Raw genomic sequence first — 20,471 nt, 5'->3', positions numbered from 1 at the left:
GTGTGTGTGTGTGCCAATCCTGGTGCTTGAACTCAGGGCCTGAGCGCTGTGTCTGAGCATTTTTGCTCAAGGCTATGGCTCAAGGCTAAAGCTACACCTCCACTTCCAGCTTTTTATGTTCGTGGCTCATAGGAGATGAGAGTCTCACAGACTTTCCTGTCCAAGCTGGCCTCAAACTGTGATCCTCACATTTCAGCCTTCTGATTAGCTAGGATAACAGGTATGAGCCTCCAGCATCCAGCCCCATAGCTTCCTTGGCCCTGCTGCTCCCTTCCATGCACCCTTAGTTTACGTGAGCTCGCGTTGCATCTGTCTGTGAAAGTGGGCACAGGTCACTTGGTTGCCAACAGCTTGGCCCCAAGTCTGTTCCCGGCTTTTCCCCCCAGCCCTCAGGCCTGGTGACAAATCTCCATCCATCTTTCCACCCAGCTAGCAGAAGACAAAGAGCCCGTGTGCAGCTGAGCCTGCCCTCCCAGCATGCCTTGCTCCCACTGGCCCATAATGCATCGCTAACGAGTCCCCCGTGGCCTCTGGATGGACCAGGGGGTGTCCAGGCAATGATGTATGCAAATCCAGGGAGCGGATAACAAAACACACCCTGGGAGGGGCAAGGGGGGCGCGGAGGGCCCCCCAGGGAAGCTCATCACTCATTTCTGACACAGAGACATTAGGCCAGGCAAAGATCACTTGTCCCCTGGATACTGAGCTGCCAAATTAATCGACAAGGGACCCTTGGAGCAAGCTCTTATAGATCGGGGAGCCTCCCCCCCACACACACACATAATCTACCCTCAGGGAGCTGGCCCAAGATGGTGATATTTTCTGGGAGAATAGAATCGTGGTGTTGGAAGCTAAGACTCAAAGTGATGTCCTTGTGGGTGGCTGGGAGCCAGGGCAGGGCTGGCTGGGGTCTCAGATATGGGGGAACCATGAAATTGGGTCCTGAGGAAGCTGCATGGGTCTCCAAGCATATAACTCATACCTGGTGAAGCTGGGGCTAGAACCCAGAGCCCCTGGCTACATCACTAAGTCTTTTTTTTTTTTTTTGTCAGTCATGGGGCTTGAACTCTGGGCCTGGACACTGTCCCTGCGTTCTTCAGCTCAAGGCGAGCACTCTACCACTTGAGCCACAGCGCCACTTCTGGTTTTTTGGTGGTTCATTGAAGGTAAGAGTCTCACAGACTTTCCTGCCAGAGCTGACTTTGAACCATGATCCTCAGATCTCAGCCTCCTGAGTAGCTAGGATGACAGGCGTGAGCCACCAGCTCACGGTGCTAAGTCTTTTTCTTTCCTCCATGGATTGTCAAGAGCCTGGAGTTTTGCTGCTGCCTGGGACTCTGACTGCCCACTCTCTGAAGGAAAGCCAGTGTCCTGGCTCTGGTCCTCTTACCAGGCCAGTAAGGGTTGCCGTGGCTCAAGTGCTAGAGTGCTAGCCTTGAGCAAAAGAAGCTCAGGGACAGCATCTGGGCCTTGAGTCCAAGCCCCAGGACTGGCTAATTAATTAATTAATTAATTAATTAGAGATGCGAGCTAGCACCAGCAACTCACGCCTATAATCCCAGCTACTCAAGAGGCTGAGATCTGAAGATCTTGGATCAAAACCAGCCTGGGCAAGAAAGTCTAGGAGACTCTTAATCTCCAATTAACCACTCACTCACACACACACACACACACACACACACACACACACACACACACACACACACACACACACACACACACACAGAGCTGTAAGTAGAGGCCAAGGAGTTGGTAGCTCGCACCTGTCATCCTAGTGACTCAGGAGGCTGAGATCTGAGGACTGTGATTCAAGGCCAGCCTGGGCAGGAAAGTCTGGGAGACTCATTGCTAGTTAACTGGAAAAAAGCTGGAAGTAGAGATGTGGTTTAATGAATAGAATGTTACCTTTGAATGAAAAAATAAAGCTAAGAGATAGCACTCAGGCTCTGAATTCAAGTCCCAGAACCAACACAAAAAGCAAAGTAATAAACAAGCCTAGGAAAAGCCCAGGGAAAACACACTCAATAGCCAGAGGAAGGAGGCCCATCGAGGGCTCAGGGAAAGTAGGCTGGAGGTTCTTTTAGATAAGGATCTCTGTGTGAGGCAGGGGAGGGGAGGAGTCCAAGAACACAAGAGAGAGTGTTCATCACAAGTCATTATTAAATTTATTTATTTTTGAGCTAAGCCTTGGATTTGAACTCAGAACTTGAGTGTTATCCCTGAGTTGTTGTGGGTTTTTTCCCGCTCAAGGCTAGCCCTCTACCACTTGAGCCACAGCCCCACCTCTGGCTTTTTTTTTTTCTTTTCGCTAGTCCTGGGGCTTAAACTCAGGACCTGGGAACCATCCCTGAGCCGCTCTATACTCAAGGCTAGCGTTCAACCACTGGAGCTGCAGGGCCACTTCTGGTTTTCTGAGTAGTTTGGGGATAAGAGTCTCATGTACTTTTCTGCTTGAGCTGGCTTCAAAACCGTGATCCTGGGCTGGGAAGGTGGCTCAGTGGTAGAGCGCTTGCCTTGCAGGCATGAGGCCCTGGGTTTGATTCCTCAGCACCACATAAGCAAAAAGAAAAAAGCCTGAAGTGGTGCTGTGGCTCAAGTGGTAGAGCGCTAGCCTTGAGCTGAAGAGCTGAGGGACAGCGCCCAGGCCCAGAGATCAGGCCCCAGGACCTGACCCCCCCCCAAAAAAAAAAAAAAAAACAAAGAAACTGTGATCCTCAGATCTCAGCCTCTTCAGTAGCTAGGGTATTATAGGCATGAACACTGGAGCCCACACAGGTCCTAATTTAAGGCTGTGTGTGGATTTCAGGCCACCTTTGCTTCCTTTTTTTTTTTTTGAGGGGGGGGTCCGGTAGTGGGGCCTGAACTCTGGGCCTGGGCGCTGTCCCTCAGCTCTTCAGCTCAAGGCTAGCGCTCTACCACTTGAGCCATGGCGCCACTTCTGGCTTTTTTCTTTTTGCTTATGTGGTGCTGAGGAATCGAACCCAGGGCCTCAGGCATGCAAGGCAAGCGCTCTACCACTGAGCCACCTTCCCAGCCCCCCACCTTTGCTTCTTAAATTCCCTTTGTCCTTCGCAGGTGTATTGGATACCGGGTCCTGGGGTTTTCCCAGGCTCTCAGCTTGCCCAGGGAACATGTCCTTCCTGGCAGAAGCCGGGGGCAAAAGCCGGGCCGAGAAGGAGTTTCTCCATGCATTGGCAAGTTCAAGGTTGTCCTTTCTCACCCCCAAGCTTGTTTTTCCTGGTTGTTCTGCTCAATTCCCTGCAGAGCTGTTTGTCCCCTCCCTGCCCTGCACCCCGGAACTGCCACTAACTTTGTAAATAAGAATCTTGAACTGAGTGTCAGTGGCTCATGCTTGTAATCCTAGCTGCTCAGCAGACTGAGATCTGAGGATCATGGTTCAAAGCCAGGAAAGTCCGTGAGACTCTTATCTCCAATGAACCACCAGAAAACCGGAAGCGATGCTGTGACTCAAGTGGCAGAGCTCTAGCCTTGAGCTGAAGAGCTCCGGGACAGTCAGGGACAGCACTCAGATCCTGAGTTCAAGTCCTAGTACTAGCACAAAATATAATAATAATAATAGTAATGCTCTCAAGAGTCATTTACTCCAATCCTACTGTCCAGTTTTTCATGAAGGGACACAGAATGGACACAAGCAGGGTGCTCCTACTATGGGTTCAGGGTGACATGCCAAATTATGTATCAAAACCACTGAAGCATGTGATAGAAAGATAGTTCATACCTGCCTAGGAAAATACGATTGCGGGCCACCTGGGAAGGTGGCTCAGTGGTAGAGCACTTGCCTTGCATGCATGAGGCCCTGGGTTCGATTCCTCAGCACCACATAAGAAAAAAGCCGGAAGTGGCACTGTGGCTCAAGTGGTAGAGCACTAGCCTTGAGCTAAAGAGCTGAGGGACAGCGCCCAGGCCCAGAGTTCAGGCCCCATGACCGGACACCACCCCCCCCCCAAAAAAAAAGGAAAAGAAAATACAATTGCACATGTCATTCAGCTCCATCTGGTAGTAGGGGTATGTGTGTGTGTGTGTGTGTGTGTGTGTGTGTGTGTGTGTGTCTGTCTGTCTGTCTGTCTGTCTGTCTGTCTGTCTGTCTGTCTGTCTGTCCTGGGGCTTGAACTCAGGTCCTGCGCACTATCCCTGAGATTTCTGGTTTTGCTCAAGGCTGGCACTCTATCACTTGAGCCACATCTCAAATGGTAGAGCTTTTTTCCAGTTTCATTGGAGATAAAAGAGTCTCACACACTTTCCTACCCTGGCTGGCTCTAAACCATGATCATCAAATCTCAGCCTCCTTTGTAGCCACCAGTGCCAGCTGGATCTTGATTCTTAAAGGAGCTGTCATCCAGCTATGTAGGAGGCTGAGGATTACGGTTCAAAGCCAGCCCAAGCAGAAAAGACTCTAATCTTCAATAAACTTCTCAGAAAAAGCCAGAGGTGGCACTGGCTTAAGTAGTAGAATGCCAGCCTTGAGCAAAAGAAGCTCAAGGACAGCGTCCAGGCCCTGAGCTCAAGTCCCAGGACTGACAAATTTTAAAAAAAGGAAACTGAGGCTGGAGAGTTCTTTACTCATGGCCCTAAGATGGTTTGCCAGGCTACCCTCACTAGTTCGCTCCAGGAAAGTCGGTGCCTGTCCTTGTCAGCCTCCCTTGGCCACGTGTGGCAATGCGTGGCAGGTGACTGCCAGCTTGTGGTCAGTACTGGTAATGCCTCTGGCTGGCAGCTCCTTAGTCAGGGCCTGTGTGGCCTAGACAGACCTGTGATTCTGGGCTCAGCAAGGTCTCTAGTTCGGTCTCCTTGCTCCTGTGTCCCACTGGGTTTACATTTATAACCAGGCTTCTGCCTCTGGTCCTATTTTTAAAAAGTCCTAGCTGGGCACTTAATGGCTCACACCTGTCATCCTAGCTACTCAGGAGGCTGAGATCAGAGGATCATAGTTCAAAGCCAGCCTAGGCAGGAAAGCCAAGGAGAATCTTATCTCCAATGAACCACCAGAAAACCGGTAGTAGGGTTGTGGCTCAAAGACAGTGTGCAAGTCCTGAGTTCAAGCCCCATGATGAACAAAAAGTCCTGCCCTGATCCCTGGGTCCCCTCCTTTCTTTCCCGTGACTTCCTGTCCCTCATCACCTCCTTTAATACTGTGGAACTCAAAGTGAAGGAAGGACCAGACATCCCCCAAGGCAGCTGAGCTGTGTAGTCTCAAGGTAGGGCTTGGGGAGAGCTCAGAGAGGAGCCCACAGGAGAGGAGCATTGTTCAAGGCACTGCAGCCTTCAGGAAGTAGGGAGGAAGGAGGGGGAGGACAGGAAGGGAGCAAGAAGGGGAGGAGGAAGGGGAGGGCCGGGTCATCTGGGGGGGGGGGGATAAGCATCAGAAAAGTGGCATTGCTCTCTGACATCAGGTTTGATCATAAAGGGTTCTGAAAATGATCACAGAGTGGAGGCATGGCTCAAGTAGTAGAGCACCAGCCTTGAGCCGAAAAAAACCAAGCCAGAGCATAAGGCCCTGAGTTCAAGCCCAGTACTGACACTTGGAAGGGAAGGGGCTAGGAGGGGAGGGGAGGAAGTCTTGATTTTTAGAAGGTACTACATAATAATTGTCACAATTTAGTCTGCTTATGTTGACTCAAACTTTTTTGAGTTGTTTCATTTTTCTTCCTTTTCGTTTCTCCTTCCTTCTTTCCTTCTTTTCTTTTCTTTTCTTTTTGATCCTGCGGCTTGAATTCAGGAACTGGGCACTGTCCCAGCTCCACTTCTGGAATCTTAGTGACTTTCCTGCCCCAACTGGCTTCAAATTGTGATCCTCAGATCTCAACCACCTGAGTAGCTAGGATTATAGGCGTGAGCCACTGGGCTCCAGCAACGAATTTGTTTTTGTAATTGTCTAACAGTTTTGCCACTGTGTGTGTATGTATGCCCATGTACATGTGCACCCTGGTATTGTGGCTTGAATTCAGGGTCTGGACACTGTCTTTTTTGCTTTTTCATTCAAGGCTTGTGCTCTACCTTTTGAGCTACATCTCCACCTCCAGCTTTTTGCTAGCTTTTTTGGAGATTAGAGTTTCATGAACTTTCCTGCTTAGGCTGGCTTTGAACCTCAATCCTCAGATTTCATCCCCCTGAGCAGTCAGAATTACAGGCAAGTTGGATGCTTGTTGCTCACACCTGTAATACTAGCTACTCAGGAGGCTGGGATCTCAGTTCAGAGCCAGCCGGGTCAGGAAAAGTACGTGAGACTCTTATTTCCAATAAACCACTCAGAAAACCAGCAGTGGTGCTGTGACACAAGTGGTAAATTGCTAGCCTTGAGCTGAAGAGCTGAGGGACAGCGCTCAGGCCCAGAGTTCAAAGCCCCACAACCAACAAAAAAATAAAAATAAAAATAAATAATTTCAGGCAAGCTGGAATCTGGCCAGAGTTCCAGAGTCTTTTCCCCCTCTTGGAATTATAGAGCCAAAAACAAGACCGAGAGTGTTGATTGTGTAGCAAAGGAAGTTTTTAGTTTTTACCACAAACAGAAATGAGAGATAGACTCACAAACAACTTAAGCAGTTGGCACTGGGAAGTTAATGATGTAGTGTTATAGAAATTAAGGAGAGAAACAGGCTTCATAAAGCAGAACAATATTCATATATTATTTTCTAGGAATGGGTAGAGGTTTTTCCAGGAATTTGAGCACCATTTCTTTTTTGCTCTTTTATGATTTATTTTTCTCCGATATCATCATGGAAATTATCCACCGCTATGGTCCTGGGGTATATGCCACTGGGCCTGCAAGATGGAATTATACTAAACTCAGAGACGGTCACTCTGCCATCCGTCTTAAATCCAGCCCAGATGTGAAGGGGAAGCTCTGGCTTATGGGTACCTTGTCCCTAAAAGTCAGCTTAGTTAGATTATAGTAGAAATCCACCTAGGCCAAGCAGCAGTACATCATCAGAACTGGCTAATAAAAAGATCCTGGCTGGGGGGCGGGTGGCTCACCTCTGTCATCCTAGCTAATCAGGAGGCTGAGATCTGAGGATTGCAGTTCAAAGCCAGCCCGGGCAGAAACTCCGTGAGACTCTGCTCTCCAATTAACCACCTGTGGTGCCGTGGCTCAAATGGTAGAGCACCCGCATTGACCTGAAGAGCTCAGGGACAGCGCCCTGGCCCAGAGTTCACATCCGCACGACCAGCCAAAAGAATTAATTAACTACGTTAATTAATTAAATAATTATAGACTCGAATAAACTAAATTCTCTGGATCTTCATCAGGAAAGAATGGTCCCAGAGGCCTCGCCCCTGGAGGGGGCGTGTCTTCCACTAGCCCCGCCCATCTCCCCTCAGGCCACGCCTCCTGCACGGTGTAAGGACGGCAGGAGGCGCTGCAGCGCGCGCCGGGACCCTGGCGGCCCCGCCCCCGGCGGCCCCGCCCCCTTCTTACCTCATTACCGCGCGTCCGGGTCGCACAGAGCCTGACGTCGCCGCGGTGGCCGGGCTGTGCGTGGGGTGAGTTGAGGCGCGCGGGCTTTGGCGGGGGAGCGGCTCGGTCGTTGGGGCCCCTGAGGGCCGGGGTCGGGGCTGAGGGCGCGGGCGGAGCCGGAGGGTCGTTCCTAGGCACACGGACTCGAGGCTGCGCCAGGCCGCGGGCCCCGCGGGGGCTTCCGTCACCCACGCTGGCTCGGTTCACCGGCGGGGCCCGGGGTTCCCCGGGAGGGTGGAGGCGGGCGGGCGGGCCTCCTGCAGGCCCCGGGCTGCGGGCTGGGGTCACGACCCTGGGTAGCTCACCCCGCACCCGCCGCCCCGCACCGGCGGGCGTCGACGAACCGCGGACAGTGACACCGGCGCCCGTGGGGTCGTCGGGAAACGTTGAGAAGGGAGCCGCGAGCCGCCTGGAGACAGGAGGGGAAATACGCAGAGAAGATGGCAAAAAGAAGAGGAGGCCCTCTGGGGGTCTCGTAGCTCTGACACTACCTGTCAGGAAGCAACCTGGACTATAGCTGTGTCCACCTGCGGGGGTCAAGACTAAGCCTGGGGTCTCCTAAGTTCCTTGGCCTTTCCAAGCCTCCCTTTGTTTAAAAGGAAAGTGGCCGGCTTGCGTTCTCCACTGTCTCTGCCACTTGAGTCACACCTCTAGCCCGCTGGCCCGTGTATGTGCTGGTACTGGGGCTTGAATTTAGGGCCCGGGCGCTGTCCCTGAGCTCTTCAGCTCAAAGCGAGCACTCTACCACTTTAAGCCATAGTGCCACTAGCAGTTTTTTGGTGGTTTGCTGGAGCTAAGAGTCTCATGGACTTTATTGCCCGGGCTGGCTTTGAAGCATGATCCTCAGATCTCAGTCTCCCGAGTAGCTGGGATGACAGGCACAAGCCACCAGCGCCTGACTTTAAGTCTATGTTTGGTTAAGCTGGATCCTTGATTTGTGGACTTTGAGAAACTTGTGTCTCCAGTCCTGTCCCTCGTTCCCTCCTTCTGAACTTTTTCAGGCTGCTTTGGAGGAGACGTCTGTGTGGACTCTTAAGAACTTTGCTATTGGATTACCTCATGCTGGAGTAAGAATACTTCATGAGAAGGACTTATGCTTTTTGTCTGTCTGAACAGCAGAGGGCAACACTGGCCACTTTCTGCAGCAAGGCTTGGGGAGAATCTAGGAAGGTGGCAGGTGTTGGTTGAGTCCCTGGAGGAATAAATACCACTGTTCCTGGCAGGGCTTGGGAAGGGACTTCCCAGGTACCGATCCCCAGTGAGGTTTCAGAAGAACTCTGTCTTCATGAAGCAACAGGGTATCCTGCTGATGCTCTTACCCTCACTAAAACTCTGCCCTTGCCCCCACAGAGCTGTCTGGCCTTGAGCCTGTTGTTCCTGATTAAGGAAATGACCACCCAGGTAAGGTCTGTGTGAAGGGGAAGAATATCACTTGTGTCCAGCCAAGTTCAAGCCCAATAGGATGTGTTTGGTTGGGGTCTAGGATTGAGCATCCAGATTCTTGTCCTCTTCCTAAAGAGCAGGGACCCAGGGCACCTGGTATTCCAGGATCAGCACTAGTAAAAGCGGCACACTCAGAGCGAGGCATTGGTGGCTCACTACTGTCAGCTACTTGAGGCTGAGATCTGAGGATCGTGGTTCAAAGCCAGCCCAGGCAACAAAGTCTGTGAGACCTAAAAGTACCAAAAAAGTTGGAAGAAGAGCTGTGGCTCAAATGATAAAGGGCTAGCCTTAAGTACAAAAACTCAGAGATAGCACCCAGGCCAGGAGTTCTAGCCCCAGAACCAACACACACACAAATTACTCTTGAGTGCGCTCACACACGCATGTGCACACATACACTTGAACTCAGGGCCTGGGCATTGTCCCTTAGCTTGGTGCTCTGCCACTTGAGCCATAGCTCAAATTCTGGCTTTTCGGTGGTTAATTGGAAATAAGAGTCTCATGGACTTTTCTGACCTGGCCTGCTTCAAACTGCAGTTCTCACATGGCAGCCTCCTGAGCCGCTGGGATGACAAACGTGAGCCACCATGTCTTGGCAAGAATTGGTTGTTCTTTTTTTTAATATGACAAATCTTGCATGATCAGGAATAGGGATCCGGGAACTTGCAGAATGGTCAGGGCTGTCGCAGGGGGAGTGGCTAACACTTTGTGCCTGTCCACTGGGCATGCACCAGGGAGGCGCCAACTTAATATGGCCTCTGTTCTTTTCCAGTACAGTATTCTCTTCAAACAGGAGCAAGGTAAGGAGGCTGCCTGTGTGGAAACCTTATGTTTTGGAAAAAATGGGGTCTCCTAAGCTTCTTTGGCCCCTCCAAAACCTCCTTTCACTTTGGAGGAATATGGCTTGTGACTTGCTTGCTCCGCTGGCTTTTACCACTTGAGTCACACCTATTGGCTTTTTAGTGGTGTGTATGCACTGGTCCTGAGGCTTGAACAGATGGCCTAGACTGAATTCCTCCTATTTAATTCCCCCTAGGCAGCTGAGCCATCATGACCCATATATTGGTTGAGATGGGGGCTTCATTAACTTTATGCTAAGGCTGGCTTTAAACCGAAATCCCCCTGTTTCTACCTCCTCTGAGTGGCTGGAGATGCAGGTGTGAGTCACTGTGCCAGCTCCTTTTTGTCCACGCTTACATAGCTACACCAGCTCTGCACCCCCACAGGGTGAAGTGTGCTGGGTTTGCATCCCCATCTTCTTAACTCTGTGCATTTGGATGAGCTGCAGGTCTTCTCTAAGCCTCCAGTATCTGCTCATGAAGTGAGGTGACCTATTCCCCCTCCCCCAATCATGCCAGGCACATCCTCCAGGGAGCTCATCTCCAGCCTTTGTTTCATTTTCTCCTGGCAGCAGTGGAGCTTGGACACAGGGCCTCTCAATTGTCAGGCAAGTGCTCTACCACTGAGCCATGCTTCCAGCCCTTGGATTTTTTTGGTTGGTCATGGGGCATGAACTCAGGGTCTGGGTGCTGTCCCTGAGTTCTTCAGCTGAAGGCGAGCACTCTACCACTTGAGCCACAGTGCCACTTCCAGTTTTCTGGTAGTTTATTGGAGATAAGAGTCTCAGAGTGCTCTACCACTTGAGCCACAGCACCACTTCCAGTTTTCTGGTAGTTTATTGGAGATAAGAGTCTCAGGGACTTTCCTGCCCTGGCTGGCTTTGAACCGCAATCCTCAGATCTCAGCCTCCTGAGTAGCTAATATTGCAGGCGTGAGGCTCCAGTGCCTGGCTCCTTGGATTTTTTTTTTTCCTGCCAGTTATGGAGCTTGAACTGAGCCTGGGCTCTGTCCCTGAGCCTTTGTGCTCAAGGCTAGCACTCTGCCTCTTGAGCCACAGCTCCACTCAGCTTTTTGTAGTAACTTAGAGATAAGAATCTCACAGACTTTCTTGCCCGTGCTGGCTTCCAACCATAGCCCTCAGATCTCAGCCTCCCTAGTAGCTAGGATTACAGGTGTGAACCTCCAGCTAAGCCCTTAGGTTTTTTTTTTTAAGCCCTTAGATTTTTTTTTTTTAATTTTTTTATTGTAAAGATACTATACAGAGGGTTACAGTTACATGAGTGAGGTAATGAGTACACTTCCTCTTGAACATTGTTACCCCCTCCATTGTTTAAAAATGTTTATTTATTTATTTATTTTTGGGTCCAGTCGTGGGGCCTGTACTCTGGGCCTGGGCGCTGTCCCTCAGCTCTTTAGCTCAAGGCTAGCACTCTACTGCTTGAGCCACAGCACCATTTCCGGCTTTTTTCTTTTTGCTTATGTGGTGCTGAGGAATCGAACCCAGGGCCTCAGGCATGCAAGACAAGTGCTCTACCACGGAGCCACCTTCCCAGCCCAGCCCAGCCCTTAGATTTTTAAAGCAGTTTTACTCTGTCACTTAGATTGGCCTTGAACCTTTTCCCTAGATGGGAATACACCTGTGTTTACAGCTGTGCTGTTTCCAGGGGTCTCCCATGCTCTGTCTCCAGTCAGGTTCAGATCTGGGCTCCCCGCTGGAGACCTGGCTGCTTTCTGGTTGGGCTTCCACACCATGTGGGCTTGTGTCATGGGGAAGTGGCTCCTTGAGAAGCCCCCACTCCAGCCAGTGCTCTGTAGGAAAGAGGAGAGCGGGGAGACAGGTGTGGACATCAGCTACTCCACTGCGGGCAGGGGTTCAGCTTCGCGCAGCATGCACAGTGCTGATTACAGGGGGAGCTCGCAAGTGAAGCCATCTCCATTCCAGCCCATGATGACGCCATTTGGTCCGTTGCCTGGGGGACAAACAAGAAGGACAACTTAGAAACCGTGGTCACAGGGTCGCTGGATGACTTGGTGAAGGTCTGGAAATGGTGAGCCTCTCCCCTGACACACAGCCTTGGAAGATTGGGGGGCGGGGGGAGAGAGAGAGAGAGAGAGTGTGTGTGTGTGTGTGTTCTGAGGCTTGAACTCGGGCTTATATACTATGCCTGAGCTCTTTTGCTCAAGGCTAGCACCATACCACTTTGAGTCACACCTCCACTCTGGTTTTCTGGTGGTTCATTGGAGATCGAGTGTCAACAGACTTTCCTACCCAGGTTGGCTTTGAGCTACAATCCTCAGGTCTCTGCCTCCTGAGTAGATAGAATAACAAGCATGAGCCATTGGCTTCCAGCCTACTTCTGGCTTTTTGCTGGTTAGCTGGACATAAGTAGCAAAGATTTACTTGCCTAGGCTGGCTTTGACCAGTGATCCTCAGATCTCAGCCTCTTGCATAGCTAGGATTATAGATATGAACACTGGCACCCAGCTGGGGTTGAAGGGTTTGCTTTCTGTGCTCCCAAGTTGCTACTGGGGAAATAATAACTTTTCCTAGCCAAAAAAAAAACCTGTTGCAGTGTGGTAGTTGAAAACAACAGCTTGGGTTTCTCTCCCTGCCACCCTCCCCCCTCTCTCTTTGCCTGCTAGCCAGATCAAAGACCTAGTTGTTTATTTATTTATTTATTTTTGTCAGTTGTGGGGGCTTGAACTCTGGGCCTGGCACTGACCCTGAGTTCTTCAGCTCAAGGTGAGCACTCTACCACTTGAGCTACCACACCACTTCCAGTTTTCTGGTGGTTAATTGGAGGTGAGTCTCATGAACTTACCTGCTGGGGCTGGCTTTGAACTGTGATCCTTAGACCTCAGCCCTCCTGAGTAGCTAGGATTACAGGTGTGAGCCACTGGTCCCTGGCTTCAAAGCCCTATTAAAAACAAAAGAAAACAAAACCTCAAACCTGGCTGTATTTGGTGGATGCACAGCCCCGAGGACACAGAATACCTGTTGCTAGCTACAAGGTGTGTGTTTACGAGTGCATGTTGTGCGTCCCCATGGCAGGCAGGACGAGCGGCTGGACCTGCAGTGGAGCCTGGAGGGCCACCAGCTGGGCGTGGTATCCGTAGACATCAGCCACACGCTGCCCATCGCGGCCTCCAGCTCCCTGGACGCGCACATCCGCCTCTGGGACTTGGAGAATGGCAAGCAGATCAAATCTATAGATGCGGGGCCCGGTGAGTGCGGAGGGAATGGGCCCCCAAACCCTGGGGGAGCAGGGTCAGCATGGCTCAGACATGGTCGCATTCTCCGCTGCCTTCATGGCCGGGAAGAGCTCCCGTATTAAACACAGGCGCTCTGTAGTGGAGAGTCATCCTGTCGAGAGATGGTGGAACATGACGTTTTGCTTCCGAGAGAGTTTTGGCGTGACCATTCAGAAAAGAATTGGGAGTTTTGGGGATTTTGGAATTGTAGACAGTTTGGATGGGCCGCTGGCCCTCCGAGTGTGCCATTCTGAATGAATGCTTCACACATTGTAGAGTGGCATTCCCTCCTGCCCAGTCAGCTCACTGTGGCTCGTGTGTGTGCCCATGCGTGTGGGGTGAGGGGTACTGAAGCTTGAGCTCTCTAGCTCACCACTGCTCTCCCTCCAGCCCTCATTGCAATTTCTAGCATATGAAGTACCATTCCAGTGTGTTGTGGCACATTTTCTTTTTTTTCTCCTCATGGGGCCTGAACTCTAGGCCTAGGCGCTGTCCCTGAGCTCTTCAGCTCAAGGCTAGCATTCTACCACTTAAGCCACAGGGCCACTTCTGGTTTTCTGGTGGTTAATTAGAGACTCCCTGCCTGGGCTGGCTTTGAACTGCAATCCTCAGATCTCAGCCTCCTGAGTAGCTAGGATGACAGGTGTGAGCCACCAGCTCCTGGAGACATTTTCTTTACTTTTGACATTACTGGGGATTTGAGCTCAGAACCTTGCACTTGCCAGGCCTGTACTACACATCCATAGCCTTTTTTGCTTTATTTTATTTTGGTCAATTATGGGACCTGAACTCTAGGCCTAGGCACTGTCCCTCAGCTCTTCAGCTCAAGGTTAGCGCTCTACCACTTGAGCCACAGCATCACTTCTGGCTTTTTCTGCTTATGTGGTGCTGAGGAATCGAACCCAGGGCCTCATACATGCAAGGCAAGCACTCTTAACACTGAGCCACCTTCCCAGACCCCCTAATTTGAACTCAAGACCTGGGCACTGTTCCTGAGCTCATCTTGTTCAGTGCTCATGTGCTTCCACTTTGAGCTACAGCACCACTTCTGGTTTTCTGGTAGTTCATAGAAGAGTCTCAGGGACTTACTTACCCAGGTTGGCTTCAAACCTCAATCCTCAGAGTTCAGCCTCCCAAGTACCTAGGATGACTGGTGAGTCACTGGTGCCTGGCTTTAAATTTTTTTTTTTTTTACACTGCAAACATTTTTTTTATATATATTTTTATTTTTTTATTGTGAAAATACTGTACAGAGGGGCTGCAATTACATGGGCAAGATAATGAGTACATTTCTTATCAAGCATTGTAGTCTCCTCCTTTGTTTTCCCTTCCCATCCCTTCCCATCCTCCCCCCCGCCCCCCCAAACACTGCAAACATTTTAATGATTATTATTTTTTTTATTTTTTTGGGGTCCGGTCGTGGGGCCTGAACTCTGGGCCTGGGCGCTGTCCCTCAGCTCTTCAGCTCAAGGCTAGCGCTCTACCACTTAAGCCACAGCACCACTTCTGGCTTTTTTCTTTTTGCTTATATGGTGCTGAGGAATCGAACCCAGGGCCTCAGGCATTGCAAGGCAAGCGCTCTACCACTGAGCCACCTTCCCAGCCCCTAAAAAAAATTTTTTTTTTAAGAAGTCCTTGAATTAAAAATCATGGTAACCTGGTCTCCTGGCTCAGGACCCCGTCTCTCCATTCACACTGCGTCATCTGGTGAGACACACACGGTTCTTGAACTTGAGGTTGCCTCTGTTCTCACTGTGATTTTCTTTCCTCCTCTTTTCTCTCCAGTGGACGCCTGGACTTTGGCCTTTTCTCCTGACTCCCAGTATCTGGCCACTGGCACTCACGTAGGGAAAGTGAACATCTTTGGTGTGGAAAGTGGGAAGAAAGAATATTCTTTGGACACACGAGGAAAATTCATTCTTAGCATTGCATACGTAAGGACACCTGGCTCTCTTTCCTGAACTGTGATTTCACTCCTCCAGCTTGTCGCCGTCCCTGGCCCATGTCCCTGCGGGGCTCATCAGGCTGTGGCGTGGCTGTGTGCGGCCTGCAGCCGGCGAACCCCGCAGCCTATAGAATGCTTGTTGCCAGAAGCAGAGGGGCTCCCTGAGCTCCAGCACTCTCTCGCTTCTGTGCTCTCCCAACAGAGCCCCGACGGGAAGTACCTGGCCAGTGGAGCCATCGATGGAATCATCAATATCTTTGATATTGCAACTGGAAAACTTCTTCACACACTTGAAGGTAGAGCTTCTCAGCTTCACTTTGTGCAAATTGGGCAATCTGATCCCAAAGGAAGACTCATTCTTTCCTTAAAATGCTCTTAAGCTAGGTGCCAGTGGCTCACACCTGTCATCCCAGCTACTCAGGAGGCTGAGATCTGAGTGGTTCAAAGCCAGCCCAGGCAGGAAAGTCTGTGAGACTCTTATCTACAATAAACCACCAGAACACTAGAAGTGGTGCTGTGGCTTAAGTGGTAGAGTGCTAGCCTTGAGCTGAAGCGCTCAGGAACAATGCCCAGGCCCAGAGTTCAAGTCCAATAAACCACCAGAAAACCAGAAATGGAAGAGTGTCTCAAGTGATAGAGAGCCAATCCTGAGTGAAAAGTTAGATCAAGAGGCCCTGGGTTCAAGCCCAAGTGTAGGGGCTGGGGGAGGTGGCAGGAGGAACTGTTAAATGCAAATGAGTATCGGATTTGCAAACTGCTCTTTTGAGTTGGAGACTGAAATGACTCAAAAATGACTCTTCTTACTGGTTTGAACTTATTTTAAGTGCTAAATGCTCATTGTAGTGAATTAGCTTTTCTAAAAATTATTTATTAATATACCCAGCCATATGAATGTCTCATTTCTGTTGGTTTTGGTTCTGCAGTACTTTGTGATTGAAAGATAGCTTTGTTTGTGTTGGTCCTGAAGCTTGAACTCGGGGCCTAGTCACTGTCCCTTGCTTTTTCACTCAAGATTGGTGCTCTACCACTTGAACTACAGTGGCATGTTTGGTTTTTTTTTTTTTTTTTTGGGTCCGGTCGTGGGGCCTGAACTCTGGGCCTGGGTGCTGTCCCTCAGCTCTTCAGCCCAAGGCTAGCACTCTACCACTTGAGCCACAGCGCCACTTCGGCTTTTTTCTTATGTGGTGCTAAGGAATTGAACCCAGGGCCTCGAGCATGCAAGGCAAGTGCTCTACCACTGAGCCACCTTCCCAGCCCATGTTTGGTTTTTTTGAGTAGCTTATTGGGGATAAGAGTCTCACAGACTTTTCTGCCCAGGCTGGCTTTGAACCGTGATCCTCAGATCTAGCCTCCTGAATAGCTAGGATTACAGGTATGAGCCACCATGCCCAGAATTGTTTCAAGGTAGTGTGTGTTGAGGCTACGCCTGTGTGAGAAGCTAAGGCTCTGGTTTGTGCAGGTGTTTCTAGGCCATGAGGAGGAAGGACCAGCCAGTACTCCTCCCCCTGAATCACCAGGGTGTTTGCAGCTCGGTGCCTCGCTATGGGGTGGCTGTGACCAGCCTGGGTAATGGTATACTTCCCATCATGCATTTCAGGCCATGCCATGCCCATCCGCTCCTTGACCTTCTCCCCCGACTCCCAGCTCCTGGTCACCGCCTCCGACGATGGCTACATTAAGATCTATGATGTGTGAGTTGCTGTCCACCGCAGCCCTAGGGAGCACGCCCTCCTGTCCCCCTCCCCTCACCCCCCCCAACACCCCCCTGCCAGCCAGGGACAGTGCCCAGGCCCTGAGTTCAAGCCTCAGGACCAGCACCAAAAAAAAACCAAAACCCCAAGTGCAAATGGCTGTAGAGTTTAGTCACACCGTATTCCTGGCTAGGTTTCAGCTGTGCCTCTCAGCCACGTGGTGTCCCCAGCCCTGGCCCGTGGGGACTGTGTGGTGTGGGTGCAGTGCAGCACGTGGGCCTGCTGCCTGCCGCCCAACCTCTCGGCCAGCCACGCCTCTGTGCACAGCTCGCAGTCTGTGCTTGCTCCCACGCTGTTTGTCTGGGATCTTGTTCCTGGTGTCCACACTGTTTGGTGTGGATGGCCTGGAAACACAGCAGATGTCATCAGCTGTGAGGGCAGAGTGAGGGCGCCCCTTCCACCCCAGCTGTCATGCCCCAGAGCGCCCTGTCACTGCTTTTGAACCTTTCCTGTGGCAGGCAACATGCCAACCTGGCCGGCACCCTAAGCGGCCATGCCTCCTGGGTGCTCAACGTCGCCTTCTGCCCCGACGACACTCACTTCGTCTCCAGGTACTTTGGCTTTCATAGTACAATCTGAAATGTTTGGGAGAGCTGTGCATAGTAGCACACTCCTGTAATCTCAGCACTTGAGAGGTGGAAACTGAGGGATCACAAGCAAGCTCAGATCAGCTTGGGCTACAGAGTCAGTTCCTATCAGCCTGAGCTACTCAGCAGACCCGGGTGTGAAATTACACAGCACACCTGGAAGGTAAAAGTGATCTGAGGCACGAGCTACCTAAAACCTTAGGACTGCATGACCTTCTTTAAAATTCAAGTTAGCTTCCTTAGTTTTAAAAGATTTTAGTTACTAAAGGTGTTCTTAGCTACTACAGAGGTGCGATCTTTTGAACCGTGAAACTCCTTGTAGACTTGCTTACAAACTAGCCTCAGTAGTTCTGGCCCCAGCACGATGTGTGGCTCTGCCTTGGAGCCCTCTCACTCTGGATCCTCATGCTCGGGGGGGGGGGAGGGGGGGGCTGTGAGCAGGGGGTCTGTCCCGCACAGGCGCTGTGGGGGTGGGGAAGAGGCATGCCCAAGGGCTGGGAGAGGGGCTGTTGCTGACACAGACGATCTTTCACAACAGCTCCTCAGACAAGAGTGTGAAGGTGTGGGACGTGGGGACCAGGACGTGCATCCACACCTTCTTTGACCACCAGGATCAGGTAGGGTCCCAGTCTTAGGATGCTTCTCCCAGCGTTGGGTTGGAGGCCCAGGCCGGTGCTGTGGGGGCTCTGCGGGGTCGGTTTGCCCAGGGCCCTCCACAGCAAGCCCACGGCACTCCCTCGCCTGTGTCTCCCCCCCCCCCCCCGGGTGCCTCTGTCCACAGTGGCCCTGGAGGGGCCTTCTTTCTTCCTCTTCCTCTTCAGCAGCCGTGGTGGCTGAACCCTTAGTGAGCTGTTGTGGGAGCCGCAGCCAGACTCAACACCAGGAGGCTGAGATGTGAGGATCCCAGTTTGAAGCCAGTCCAGGCAGGAAAGTCTGAGAGACTCTTACCTCCCACTAACCAGCAAAAAGCCAGAAGTGGAGGTGTGGCTCAAGTAGTGCAGTGCCCAGTCTTGAGTGGAAAAAGGGGAGAGGGCCAAGGTTCTGAGTACAAGCCCCGGCACTGGTACAGAAACACAGAAAAAAATATTTTGCCGGGCCTGGGGCTTGAACTCAAGGCCTCAGCACCATCCCTGGCACCATCCCTGTTTCTTTGTGCTCAAGGCTTGCGCTTACCACTTGAGGCACAGTGCCACTTCCAGCTTTTTCTGAATAGTTGTATTGGAGGTAAGAGTCTCACAGACTTTTCTGCCCAGGCTGGCTTCAAACCCTGATCCTCACGTCAGCCTCCTAAGCATAGCTAGGATTACAGGCATAAGCCACCAGTGCATGGCTTTTTCTTTTTTTTTTTTTTTTTTTTTTTTTTTTTTTTTTTTTGTCGGTCATGGGGCTTGAACTCTGGGCCTGGGCGCTGTCCCTCAGCTCTTCAGCTCAAGGCGAGCGCTCTACCACTTGAGTTACAGCGCCACTTCCGGTTTTCTGGTGATTTATTGGAGATAGGAGTCTCACAGTCTCTCCTGCCCGGGCTGGCTTTGAACCGCGATCCTCAGATCTCAGCCTCCTGAGTAGCTAGGATTACAGGCGTGAGCCACCAGCGCCCGGCTTTTTTTCTTTTTTTTTTTCTTGTGTAATACCCGATGGAAATTCTTAACAGGTTGTTTGCCTTTAGTGATAACACTTTCATTTTCATCTTTGATGTTTTTTGTTTTGGTTTTTTTTTGTTTTTTGTTTTTTTTGCCAGTCCTGAAGCTTGAACTCAGGGCCTGGGGACTGTCCTGGAGCTTCTTTTGCTCAAGGTTAGCACTCAACCAATTGAGCCACAGCACCACTTCCAACCTTTTTCTATTTATGTAGTACTAAGGGCTTCGTGCATGCTAGGCAAGCACTCTACCATTAAGCCATATTTCCAGCCCCTCTTCAAAGGTGTTATTGGTTGGTTGATACTGGAGTTTGAACTCAAGGCCTCATACTTGGTAGGCAGGTGCTCTACCAGTTGAACCACATCCCCAGCCAGGTCCATCTTTAAAAGGAGGCTGCTTATCACCACTAAGCTGAAGATGAAATGCTAAAGGTGTTTTGATGTTGTGTTTCTTTGTCTTTGGTATGGATAGGAATCCTTGGGGAATTCTGGGCCAGGCCTGGCATGCATGCCTATAATCCTAACACATAGGCGAAGCAGGCAGATTGCAAGTTCAAGGGCATCTAGGCAACCCAGTAAAAAAAAAAAAGAGATTGTGACACAGCTGGTCCTGCAGGAGCCTGATGCTGCCTTGCTATGCAGCGGCCAGGAGCCAGGGTCAGGGCCAGGACTGGTCAAACCCCACCACAGCATTAAGGTCACTTCTAGCCTAGCCGAGTGCTGGTGCTCACGCCAGTAACCCTAGCTACTCAGTAGTCTGGCATCTGAGGATCCTAGTTCAAAGCCAGCTTGGGCAGCAAAGTGTGAGACTCTTAGCTCCAGCAAACCAGCAAAAAGCTGGGAAGTGGAGGTGTGGATCAAATGATACAGTATCATCCTTGAGCAAAAGCAGCTCAGGGACAGCGCTCAGGCCCTGAGTTCAAGTCCCAGTACTGGCACAAAAATCAAGGCCTTAGAACTACTTTTTCTTTTCTTTTTTTAAAAAATCTCCAGGTCTGGGGAGTGAAATACAATGGCAGTGGCTCAAAAATTGTGTCTGTGGGGGACGACCAGGAAATTCACATCTACGACTGTCCAACCTGAGCCTGGACCTGGGGCCAGCACACATGCCTCGCTCCCCAAGGCAAGCCGCGAAGAAATGCAGAATCTGTGTAGAGAAGACTTTTGTACATACAGTATAAACATGTTCCTGTTTTATTGGAAATGCTGTTCATACTTTTAACATAAAGCATTAATGCATATGTGTGCGCACGCACACATGTGCATCTCTTTGCTTGTGTGTGTGTGTGTGCATGCATGTGTCTTTGCCTGGTCCCTGAAGAGCTAAGGTGCTGGCTACGAGATAGAGGTCCAGGCACTTCAAGAACTTCCAGCTTCAAAATGGAACCCCAGTTCCGAGCATGCACTGCTATGAGTTTGCACATGGGCTGCCACATCTTGAGTGGGGTTGTGAAGTTCTTAGCTGGGCGCTGGTGGCTCACACCTGTCATCCCAGCTACTCAGAAGGCTGAGATCTGAGGATCGAAGTTCCAGGCCAGCCTGG

The 20,471-nt window shown here is 50.9% G+C and overlaps 1 protein-coding gene across 2 annotated transcripts; it reads left to right on the top strand.

Annotated features, from left to right (window-relative positions):
• Positions 1 to 7,452: 7,452 nt before the first annotated feature.
• Skic8 (SKI8 subunit of superkiller complex) lies at positions 7,453 to 20,211 on the top strand. 2 transcript variants are annotated; one of them, XM_070042793.1, is made up of 11 exons: positions 7,453 to 7,500; positions 8,825 to 8,875; positions 9,690 to 9,717; positions 11,700 to 11,805; positions 12,810 to 12,982; positions 14,795 to 14,943; positions 15,157 to 15,250; positions 16,552 to 16,645; positions 17,164 to 17,256; positions 17,831 to 17,909; positions 19,922 to 20,211. In XM_070042793.1, exons 2-11 carry the CDS (start codon positions 8,864 to 8,866, stop codon positions 20,009 to 20,011), a joined length of 918 nt encoding a protein of 305 aa, XP_069898894.1. In that variant the 5' UTR covers positions 7,453 to 7,500; positions 8,825 to 8,863; the 3' UTR covers positions 20,012 to 20,211. The 2 variants fall into 2 exon arrangements, with proteins under 2 accessions (XP_069898894.1, XP_069898895.1); XM_070042794.1 differs by lacking the exon at positions 7,453 to 7,500 and adding an exon at positions 7,792 to 8,541.
• Positions 20,212 to 20,471: the final 260 nt, after the last annotated feature.

Source organism: Dipodomys merriami, unplaced genomic scaffold (genome assembly GCF_024711535.1).
Source record: "Dipodomys merriami isolate MVZ:Mamm:240054 unplaced genomic scaffold, mDipMer1.0.p SCAF_33, whole genome shotgun sequence".
Lineage (NCBI taxonomy): Eukaryota > Metazoa > Chordata > Mammalia > Rodentia > Heteromyidae > Dipodomys > Dipodomys merriami.
This window is presented reverse-complemented; position numbering and strand designations above follow the sequence as displayed.